At 48.5% G+C, this 12,003-nt stretch overlaps 1 protein-coding gene across 3 annotated transcripts in view; it reads right to left on the reverse strand.

The window, feature by feature from the left end:
- AIFM3 (AIF family member 3) overlaps positions 1-12,003 on the reverse strand; it is a 66,940-nt gene extending 54,937 nt beyond the window's left edge. For 2 of the 3 annotated variants that reach the window (XM_084819723.1, XM_084819720.1), the window contains exons 1-2: positions 11,675-11,958; positions 1,880-2,133 (exon numbers count right to left, since the gene is read on the reverse strand). In XM_084819723.1, the coding sequence (XP_084675849.1) occupies positions 1,880-1,910 (31 nt within the window). In that variant the 5' untranslated portion in view covers positions 1,911-2,133; positions 11,675-11,958. Of the gene's footprint in view, positions 1-1,879; positions 2,134-11,674 lie in introns of all 3 variants that reach the window. The other variant, XM_084819722.1, reaches the window with a different exon arrangement.

Consider the following 12,003-nt stretch of genomic DNA (forward strand, 5'->3'; position numbering starts at 1 on the left):
GCCTGAGCAGGACTACAAGACTGCTGCCCCAGGCTGACTGGAGCCCTGATCAGGAGCAGCACTCTTAGGGGGTGGAGATACACTGCAACACTTGTTACTGGTTCCACTGGTGGCTTCTGATAAATAAATCCTCGTGGTCCAAAAATAAGTCCTGGAACAGAGGCGGATAGATCAGATCCAGCAGGTACTTGTCCTATGAAAACCTCACTGAAACGAACCAGAGCCGCACAGGAAGTGCTCCAGCACGGCTCCCATTCATTTTAATGCAATTTCCTCAGGAGAACTTTGAGGTGGATTGGGCCCTACTTTTCTGGAAGGAAGGCTGGGCTTTCCACTTCAGGCATCAACATGTCTTGAGCCAGCCCTGCCTGTGGATGCTCCGTGGCTGCATCAATCCAGGGCCTGCTTTTCACTGTGGCAAATGTTCCCCCCACCTCAGAAGAAGTCCTGTGGATATTGGTCATCAGAATACTTTTGGCGCGCCCGTGAGAAGCCCCGCGAGGTCACAGGCAAGCTGACACAACAGGGGACCTAGACAAGCAACTGCTGCGGGTGGCGTGGAGCTCGAGCGAGCGAGCGCAACCACTCAGTTAAGCAGGAACTGAGAGTCAAAGGCAGCTGGAAATTTGTTCCTGGCCATTAACAAGTGACATGAATGACTGTTGACATGCCCCTCGGGGCTTGAGGAATGTTAGGCCTTTATTATTATTAGTTTTTGGAGGGCAAAAATAGCTACGCTTATTAGACATGGGGAATGTGCGTTCCCTTGTTTTAATTTTGTCAGGATTTATTGATTAACTGAGAACACTGAGCTCCCGTCTTGAGCTCCCTGGCATACGGAGGGGCCCAGGCCTTCTTCCCTCTGGGCGGCGGCCAGGCCTTGCACAGGGTCGTGCTGGGGGCCCCGGAACCGACGTGGACGCCCAGGAGGCAATACCCGTCGAGGGGCAGCTGGAGCCCCTTCCAAAGAGGCTGCACTATCGAGGGACAGAACCCGCCTGTGCTGGAGACCCCGATGTCGGCAGTGGCAACGTCAGGCCCTCACCAAAGCCCCACATCAACAACAAAGTACATATTTGGCTGTCCATGCTAACATCTGGGAAGAAGCAGAGCATCCACCCCACTATAAATCTCTTCAGCAGCTACCTGGAAGTTGCCAGAGCAACAGATTTGTGGGTTCCCCAGAAGGCCCTGCCCCCTCCCACTGGCCCCGCCCCTTTCTCCCCGGCACTAGCCGTTTGGTGGCTTCCTGGTTTCTGTGTGGCTTTTTTCCCCATTCTAAAAGGTTGACATGTTTCTCCTAAAGCTTAGTTACTGGCCATAAGAGTTTTACGCTACAATATGCTGGTATTCTTTGCATTTCTGGACCGACCCGTTTTGCATTCAGCTCCGCCCACCACTAGAATGTGGCCCCAAGAGCTTTTTCGAAACTGCATTCATCCCTCAGGTGGTTCCCCACCCCTGTCCTAAAGTGACATTCAGACCCACCTGTGCCAACTCCAAAATTCTACTCTATCTTACATTGGTTCCTGTATTTTACCCAACTATGGTAAATCCTCAGGAAGAGACTCTCTCCACCGGCACCCCAGCCCATCCCACAAGATCCCAGTGTTTTAGCATTACCTCCCACCGTCTCCAAGCTCGTCACATTTCATTAAAGTCATCACCATGCATTGTGCTTGCATGAAACAAAGTTTTGGGGGGATTAGCCAATTGCTTTAATAATCCCTCCATGCAAAAGCACAGAGAATTAACATTCTCCGCAGAGCTCTCTCCACGGAGTGGCCTTCTGCATGCATGACCTAGTTTAATCACAGCTCTGAACGAACAAGGCAATGTGGGGACAACTCGAGCAGAGGGTTTTTCGAAAGCAGTTCACCTGGCTTAGGTTTGGAGAAGCATCCTCCCATGATGAGCCAGGCGGAAGGAAGGAGTCCCGGAAGGACAGGCGGGGTAAGTCAGAAGGTGGCGTCTTCAGACTGGCCTCCAGAGACATCGACCTCCAAACCAGGGAGGGATCAGGAGCCACAAAGAGTCACCATGGTGGTGGTGGCGGCGGCAGCTGGGACCTCTGCTAAAAATGGCCCCTCACATCCACATCTGTCACTGCCACGTTTGGCCTCCCTTCATGACCTATATTAAATAAAAAGTTCAGTTAGTAAGTGGTAACTAACACGCTTCCCAGAAAGAGTCACATGAAGTCATTCTCCATGTGTGTCGTTTTTAAGTTAATTGGTGTAGTGCATGCGCCTCGTGCATCTGTGGGATTGACACGCCAATGAATGGCTTCCAGCTTCACATGGACATTAGTACCTCCGGTTTGCTAAAGCAGCCTTTCCCCACCTGGTGCTCTCCTGATGTGTTGGACTGCAACCCCCATCCTTTCCAGCCAGCCTGGCTGTTGGGAATAATGGGAGTTGCAATCTGACACATCAGAGGGCACCAGATTGGGAAAGCCTGCTTTAAAGGATCCCATACGATAGCAGGGGAAAACATGAATATGTGTTTGCGGAAGGTCTAGAAACCAAGGACATTCCCAGATGGTGTGTAAAAACCTGTAGGAGAGCTCTTGCCACCCCCATGTAATTGATGTGAAAGGGGGCTTGCCTCAGAGGGATAACTGCACTCACTCAGAGCTTAGCATCAATGGCAGCTTTCCCCCTGGTGTAAATAATAGCTGGAGTGGGGGAGGCAGTCTAAATTGGGACCACGGCAAAAAGATAAGTCCCCTCCTGCTACCATCGTCCTGATCCCCTCCCTGGCTGTCATGTACTTAAAAAAAAGAAAGACCAGTCCTTCTTCTTCTAATTGCACAATTATCATCACATCTAGTTTAGCCCTCAATATTATAATTTCCTTGGGGGCAACTCCAATGTAGAGGGGGGGGGAAATAAAAAATATTTTCCACACCATCTCAAAATAACCCAACAATGGCAAAGAATACATTCTTGGTTGCTCTTCGAAAAACTGGATCAGAGTTGCCCATGAGGAAGAGTTATAATCCTCGAATCACTCTTGAGCTATAAATGGTCATTTGTGCACCTTTGAGGTCCTGTCCTTTTTCATTCCTGCTTTTGGTGCCATCCCTTCTTTCCTCCATTGTAACCAAATTCAGAGCATATTTGGACGGGAGCGAAATAGACTTGGGTCCCTCTCTTCCAAGAAATCACCTAAATATCTAAATCATCCTAAGGTAATTTCAGTAACTTTATCTTTCTCATTGTCTGATGGAACATTTTGGAAAGCCCAAGTTCCTTTTTTAATCCTTTGGATTCAGCCCTCTGTGACCTGTGCTCCATTCCACTCTGAGCAATCCTCAAATGAAGCACTTTTATCTTTACAAGGAACAAAGGAAGAGGTCATAAAAAACTCAGCAGGAGAGATGTGCTCTAAATAGTTTCCAAAGTGCCTTTGACCCAGTGCTGTGGGGACACATTAGAGGCCTCAGTGCAAGGCTGGCCTAAAGGTTTCCAAGCTGTGTTCTGGGAAAGGACCCCTCCCTGGTGTTCCTTGGTGGCTCCTCAGGGGTGCCTTGATGAGAGGTTAAAAGGGGTGGGTGGACACACTCCCTGCAAAGATACCTTTACCCTTGAAACAGGTTTATTTCTCTACTTCAGCCTTCCACAACCTGGTAGCCTTCAGATGTTTTGGACTTCAATACCCATGGGCCAAAACATCTGGAGGGCACCATGTTGGGGTAGGCTGCTCTACTTTTTCTTCCTCTTCCATTTCACTGCTGACTGGGCAGGCAGCAAAGGTGCAATTGTTCAGAATTTGGGGGAAGCGTTGCATACCAACAAGAATGCTGTATGGTAAGGGGGTGTGCAAACTTCCACGTTGTATAAAATGTTATGTACTGCCTGGAGGTTCTTAGTCTGCAATAACCCCTGCCCTGTTCATGGCTTTATCTAGGGCCCCTTTAAAAAATTTCAGCAAGTATCCTCTCATGTAAAGCTGAGTTGTAAGAATATGATCCAGTTTATTTACTATTATTACATTTATATCCGACTCCCACTTGTAAGGAACCCAAGGTGGCTCACACACTCCGCATCTCCATTTTATCCTCACAACAACCCTGCGAGGCAGGTTAGGATGAGAGTCAGTGACTGTCCCAAAGTCACCCAGTGAGCTTCATAGCCAAGTGAGGACTAGAACTCAGGTCTCCCGAGTCCCAGTCCAATACTCTAACCACAACACCACACAGGCTCTCTTTGTGGAAATCCCATCTATTACTACCTACGATGTGTGTGCAGGATGGCAAGAATCACATTTCAACAATGACATAGAATCTGTTGTGGTTTTTTACAATATACACCTATGAGGAAGGGCCCATTCTTTATCGCAGGGGTGTTGAACCTCTTTCGGCCCAAGGGCCAAATTCAGTTTCAGAGAAGCTCTTGGGGCCGCATTCCAGTGGTGGGTGGGCCCAAAGGCAAAGTGGCCTGGGCCAAACATACAAAAAATGCCAACATACTGTAGCGCAAAGCTCCTTCTGCCAGTGACTCAGCCTCATGAGAAGCATCTCAACCTTCCAGAATGGGGAAAAAACTGCACAAACACCAGGAAACCACCAAGCAAGCGGCGGTTGGGAGGAGGGGGTATAGCCTTCTGGGAAACCGTCCCCCCAATCCATGGAGGGACAGATTGGGACCTGAGCGGAGCAGGGAGAAAGAGGAGGAGCCTCTGTGTGCCTTGTCTCCTCTCCTTCTGGGACGTGGCGCAGATTGGGTCCAGACAGAGAGAGCAGCAACAGCAGCAAGGAGGAGATGGGGCCATTCAGGAAGGCCCCCAAAGCAGGAACCCTGGCTCCCCCTCGAGAGGAGTAGGCCGAGGAAGGGCTGCTGTCTTCCAAGCACAGGCAACCCCTTTTGTGGTGGGGGCAAGGAGAGAGCCAGTCAGCTGTAGAAGAACGATGGTGGGGCCACGATGGGACAACGCGTGCCCTCCAGCCCATCTCCTGGCTGCTGTTCCAGGAAATTACAGTCTCCAGATCAGAGCTGTTCGTCAGCCAGAGCTGTCAGGTTGACTTTATCTTCCTTTGCAAGTCAGCCTGACGATCTTCCAAAATTAATCATTAAGCAAAAGGTGCAATTAAGATGTCAAAGGTGCGTCAATAAAATGCTCATACATTTCATGGGTGCTGAATTGCATCGAACGTAAAAGGGTGAGCCAGAAACAACAACAACCCACATACAGCATGGAGAAGAAACTGAGAAGAAGGATACGTTGCGGGGAGTTGGGAAGGGGCATTATAGAAGTTTATAAAAATCATAAATAAATGGTGGTGTGGAGATATACATTTATTTCTCGTTCAACACCAGAACGTAGGAATTACCCAATGAAATCGATGGACAGTGTATTCAGGGCAGACCACACACAGTACTTCTCCTCACAACTCACAATTAGCCTATAGGGTTTGCTGCCACAATTTATAGTGATGGCCACTAACTTAGATTTTGTTTAAACCATTTTTATAATGCAGGGACAGGGGATTGCTCACAAAAAATCTGAAAAGAATTCTTGCAGCATCCTCCAGACGGGCTCGTGCAGAAGGACAATTCCACTCATCTCATCTGAAGAGCACCGAAAGGCAGGAGCAAGCTGGAACCCAGACCCAAAGGCAGTGGAGGCTGGTGGCTCCGATGTCAGAGGGGTGGCAAACCCGCTCCCAATTTCAGTCAGAGCCAGTCCGAACTCTAAAGGACCTATCCAAGGAGCATGTTGGAAAGGTCCTTTAGAGTTCTGACTGAAATCCTGAGCAGATTTACCACCCCACTGACACTGGAGCCACCAGCCTCCATTGCCCAAAGCACACCACCTGCCCAGTGGTTCTCCTGTGCAAGCACCACTGAAATGCATCAGAGCTGCCCAGTCCTCTCCATTCAGCACCTGCAGCTCGCTTGGCCTACCTCCCATTCAGGAAGCGCTATCCAATCATGAGCAGAGCATGGCCTTCTTGGTCGTGGCACCCATTTCCTAGAAATTCTCTTTCAGGGATGCCCACCAGGACCAAATGTTGGATTGCTGCCTAAGGGTAAATACCTCTTTTTAAAAACGTTTTTCTGAAGGCATATTTGTTTTATTCTGCCTGCGCAACTTTACCTCGATTTCATGTGTTGCTGTTCTCAGTGCTGCTGAGGCTGTGTGTGTGTGTGTGTGTGTGTGTGTATTTTAATCTAGTTTGCATTAGTGGTTCCCAAATTGTGTGCCTGGAGAGAATTGCTTGTGTGCCAAAAGAAACTGAATAATTAAAAGCTCCTGCTGTCAGCTTCAAAGCACTCACCTACCCCAGAGGATGTGGGTGGAAAGGGGGAGGCCCTCCGAGTGACTTGGGGCCCCGGGGCCCCTCCGTTCCATCGGTGTTTTCTGGGGGTGGGCTGTTCTTCTGGGCCGCCCCTCCCAACAAAGAGACTCAGCTGTGCGCGCTGCCCTCAGACGTGGCGCTCTGTTGCATCTCAGCACAAGCCGCTTCTGCTCTGAGCTTGCCGTCTTCCCAGTAAGGAGCGGGCCTGCTCCAGTCAGTATCTCAGCAGAGGAGAGGCCCTACCACCTACTTGCAAAGGTAGCCTTTGTCTGCATGTAAGGCGTAGGCTGGCCTACTTTGCAGGGGACTATCCTCAGGGAAAGGCAGCTTCCCTCTGAAGGACTATCCAGGCCAAGCTCCCGTTCAACGGTAAAGAAATCAAAGAAGGGAGAGTAGCAGTGCCTTGCAGGCTGAGCGGATCACCTGCTCACGGTCTTCCCCCCAAGGGCATTCCTATTTAAATTATACCAATTATTTCTGCATTTGCATCTATACCTATAAATCAACTCCTGCGACTTTTATGCAAATCTCTCCCTTTTTGTCCTCTTTTTTTGGAGATGCATGAGTGGCCACTGTCTGTAAGAGCAAACAAAGACACTAAGAGCCAAGCACACCTCCCTTTTAATTCGGCAAAAGCACAATCCTATGCATGTTTAGACACTCATGCAAAAGGCCTGCAACTCCCAGCATGCCCCAGCCAGCATGGCTGGCTGGGGCATGCTAGGAGTTGCAGGCTTTTTGCATGTGTGTCTAAACATGCATAAGATTGTGCCTGAAAAGAAGTGGGCCTCAGTTGTCAGAAATGTGGGGAACACTTTACATGGTCATCATCACCTCAGAGAGTATGAGAGGAAGACCAACAGCCATATTGAAGTACAAACTGAAGTGCTTTTCCTAGAGGAGATCGCCCCTCTTTTATTCAACTCCATCCCTCCTTCTTATTCTTCCTTGAACCCATCAAGACCTATAACATACCATGCCGCCGCTGTTGTTGCTGTTATTATTATTACTGTTCTTTTGTGGAGAAAAAGGTATTGGAACTCTTGGATTATGGTTCTTTGGGAGTAGATGGTGATACACACTCACATGAGTGTGCATATATGGTGCTGGAAGTCAGTTCAGGTGAGTTCCACCAGAAAAACAACACCAGCTGTTGTTGTTGTTGTTGTATTTATTTACACCTATGTGCCACTTTTTCAACACTTAGTGCCTCTCCAAACAGTCAACAGCAAAAATGCAATGGTCAATACAAAAACTAATGCAAACCAACAAATCAATTAACAACATTACATGATATCCATAATAAAACAACAATCAGCAATGATACAAATCAGCAGAGAATCATTTTGAAAGAATTTATTTTGTTTTATTTACATGTTCTTAACCCCACCTTTCAGTCTGGACGGGCAGATTACATCAATTTTTAATTTAAAAAGCAAAACAACCAAAATTAAAAACCAAAATAAAATATACAACGTAATAACAGTGAGCTAGTATGCTCAAATATGCAGGAGGAGTCCCAACTTAAACCAAAACCCTGGAGAAAACAATTAACCTAAAGGCCGTAAGATAGAGAGCCAAATGGCCTTCCAAGGTAAGGGGTCAACCATCCTAGGGCACAATCCTGGCTGGGGAATGCTGGGAGTTGTGGGACTTTCTTCTGTGGAAACATGCATAGGATTGCACTCTTAGTGCCACTACCGAGAAGGCCCCGTCCGCAACCCAGCCAACCAAATCTCCAAAGAGCAACAGGAGGCGGAGCAAGGCTTGAGACGCAGAATACAGTGAGGCCAGCAGGCTGGAAGTTATGTGGCTATAAATATGTCATTAATAGATACTTATCTTATTGAGTTCAGTTATTGTTTATTGCTGGCCCAATTTAGCCGTCAGGCTCAACACATGGCTCGGACATCAGGAACATGCTACAGGCTCACCAGTCCCTTCTTCCCCTGCTGTGCACTGATTCCTTCCTCCACTTCCCCGTTCGTGGTGACCTGTGTATAGTTTCCCCCAGTTTGTACATCATAGCAAACTATGGTTATTGCAAAACAGGAAAATGCAGGACAGAATTGCTGCAGAAAAAGAGAGGGAGGAGCCGGTGGGAATGCAGCAAGTTCCTGACAACGAATGATGGTTTGACTGTAATGCCTGATACAGGCCTGAGCATGTTAAAAATGCTCTTAACCTTGACTAGTAGTTTGGGGTGGAGATCATACAGCAAATCTCCCCATACAGAGACCCCGGCAGCCCAGGAAGCAGGGTGTATCTCCAGATTATACTAATTGGGACCATGCTCTCCATTTCCTGCTTTATACTGGTTTAATAGTCAGGGGCCACGGTGGCTTAGTGGTTAAGATGCTGAACTGCAGACTGGAAGGTCGGCAGGTCAGCAGTTCGAGACCCGCGTGCCGCATGACGGAGTGAGCTCCCGTCTTCAGTCCCAGCTCCTGCCAACCTAGCAGTTTGAAAGCAAGAAATTGCAAGTAGATAAATAGGTCCCGCCTCGGCGGGAAAGGTAACAGCGTTCCGTGCACCTTGGTGTTCAGTCATGCCGGCCACATGACCACGGAAGCGTCTTCGGACAGCGCTGGCTCTTCAGCTTAGAAACGGGGATGAGCACCGCACCCTAGAGTCGGACACGACTGGTTGGGGACACCTTTACCTTTTTTAATAGTCATTATGGACCTTTGGAATGAGAGGGGACTTTCCAACCCCCTGCTCAGTGTAGGAAATCCTTCAGTTCCAGCATCCCGTTGAGCCTCGGGCTAAATACCTCCAGCGAAGGAGAGCCCACCACCTTGTACTGCTAGGGCGTTTGTCATAATGAACAGGTCCTGCATAGGGACATATCATCCACTCTAGAAACCAAGCAGTTTTATACCAGACTGCTAGCTGCCTCCCCCATGAACTACAATTCCCAGTATTCCCTGGGGGAAAAGGTAATGACCATTAAACCAGTTGCGGTCTGCACAGTAGACATGTCTTATGTTATCGTTCACTTTGCCTCTCTCATCCGCTTCTTCTCCAGTTCTCCATCCCCTCTCGGGTTCCTCCCTCTGGCCACCTCCTCTTCACATTCACTCTTCACTCTCAGCTTCTCCTCCTATGTCCTTCAGCCCGCCCTGCCCTCTCTGGAGTCACAGCAGTTCAGCCAATGGAAGCCAGAGAGATAAAGGTAGCCTAGCAGTCAGAGCCCCCCCTAACTACAAAGCCCCGTGGTTTTAACATTTATGTCCTAGGCAGCTCTTGGAGATCCTTAGAAGCTTTTGAGCATGGAAAGAATGGAAATGGCTGTCAAAGTACCCTGAACAGAAGCTTGCCTTCCCCCACAGACACACTTCATGGGATGGCTGAGATGACACAAGGGTAGTTAAGCAGCCACAGTGACTGGTTAGCCATCCCTGCACATGCCAGTCGCATGCCGCCCGATTTACCCCCACCAGGTGTGGCTGGAGTGGTTAACAAACCACCCAGAACCTATGGCCTGTTCTAGGGTTCTCACTCACCTTCACGAGGTTCAGACGTCACAACAAGCCATGCCCAGCAAGGGTAGCTTCGTAAGTTGCACAGCATGCAACCTGCGTGCGGAGTGGTGGTCAACAAGCCACTGTAGCTTATTAACCACCCTTGTGTTGTGTGAACCCAGTCACAATCTCCTCCTAAGATGTGTAGCCTTTGAACAGCCTTCCACACCCTGGTGCAATCAAAATGTGTTGGAGTGCAACTCCCATCATTCCCAGCCAGCATGGGTGTTGGCCATGCTAGTCTGGGAATGATACTAGTTGCTGTATGACACATCTGGAGGGCACCAGGTTGGGGAAGGCTGCCTTAAGGAGCAGGGGTGGGCAGAAGGTAGATCTCCAGATGTTTTGGAATTCAACTCCCAGAAACCCTGGCCAGCATGGCCAGCGATCAGGGGCAATGTCAAGCAATGTCATTGGGCTAGTGTGTAAGGTACCTCGAGCACAACAGCAATAGCTTGTGCAACAGGATAGCCCAGACACATCTGGAGATCTACTTTCTGCCCATCCCTGCTTTAGAGGGTTTGAGGGCAGTGGGTGAGGGCTCATGGGAAGATTTAGGGTCTACCATGAAATATTCTTCCTTCCCAGTATGTTTCTGATGGCCCAACAAGGTTTCCAGACTCAGCACTGGTCTTGTAAAAGTCAAGCTTTTTTTTTTTTTTTTAACTTTTCTCTGGAAATAGCTCCATTTGCCAAGCTCAAGTCCAAACTGAGCCAAGGGTGGTTCTCCCACTGCTAGTGGAAACCCAACAATCGCAGCCATAGTCTTCACTACCACACTGCACCACCACCAAGTCTTTTAGCATGTTAAAATATAGACTTCTCTTTCGACCAATCTGGAACAGAGGCAAGGAGAGACTTCCTGGCTAGGAGTGGGCAGTGGTGGGAGGATTTGAACTCAGGACCATGCCTGACAATTTACCCATTCAACCATGCTGCTTCTAAATGGGTACACACTCAGTTTCTCTGACGTGATCACAAAAGCAATGAAAGAACCATCCCTACTACATACAGTCAGCCAGAGATTCTTTTGTGCATTAGAACATCAGATGTATCCTTTGACAATGTAAACATCTCTGAGTTTGAAGCAAGAAAAGAGCTGTTATTCTCGAGAAATAACTGGGCAAACAATCCGTGTGAGCCTTCTGAGCTTCTAGTCACATCGCCTGAATCCTTGAACACCCCTCAGCATCTTTGATGTTGAAGGATACAGAGGGAGTGCTCAGCACTTTTCAAAAATTAGGTCATGTATTTTAGGCTGATGCATGTACTCCCAACTCCTTAGAATAATAAGAATAAGAAATATACTTTTTAATCACTTTTTTCTTACTGACTTCCATCCCACGTAGTTATTTATGCCACACTCCAGTCATGATTTTACCATGGGCAGTACATAATAAAAATAGGAGGTGAAAGAGTCATTCATTATCCTGATGGTCAAAGCCCATCCGAAAGAGAAAGACCATCCAAGCATAGGCAAAAAATAAAAAGAAGGGACCCTATTAAAATGCTGGCCTTTTTGTACCTCAGCTGTACCGGCACTATAGAGCAGGAGAGCCAGCGATTTTTAGCCCAGCAGGAGTGAAAAACACTGCAGCTTCTTAGAGCTGCAGTCTCTCAAAACCACACAGAGAGCCTGGATCCCCCCCCCCCGGTCAACACTTAAATTAGGGATTGTACAGCTGTCTCATCAAATGCACAGCCGTCACTACATAAAAATAGCCGGAATTGTCATAGGGAAAGAAATCTCCCCATAGAATTTCTCCTCAGCTGAGAACACGAGAGAAAACATCTTGGCTCCTTTTAAGCTCCTGTCTATCTGTCTACAGCTGGAAGGAATTCTTACCTGTGCAGGGGGAGAAATGAGCCATGCCAGCAGGACATCAGGGGCTTATGGGACACACGACAGCTCTCCTGGGACCGGCCAGCATCATATGCAGGAGGCTCTGTGTCTTATTTGGAAAGCGTGCAGCTTGGTCTGTTCTCCTGGGTGCCTGCAGCCAGGCAGTCCAGTCAGTTCTGTGTCAACTGCACGCAGTGCTGATCAAACTTGGCAAGAATTCTTCAGGGCTCCCTTCCTTCCTTCCGGTGCCAGCTGCCTTCCTTCACTGCCACTGCTCATCTGCAGCCCGGAAACTTCACACTGCTGCTCGGTTCTGCTCTACAAGACACTTC

Source organism: Heloderma suspectum, chromosome 13 (genome assembly GCF_057233095.1).
Source record: "Heloderma suspectum isolate Gila_16-S chromosome 13, 16-S_ref, whole genome shotgun sequence".
Lineage (NCBI taxonomy): Eukaryota > Metazoa > Chordata > Lepidosauria > Squamata > Helodermatidae > Heloderma > Heloderma suspectum.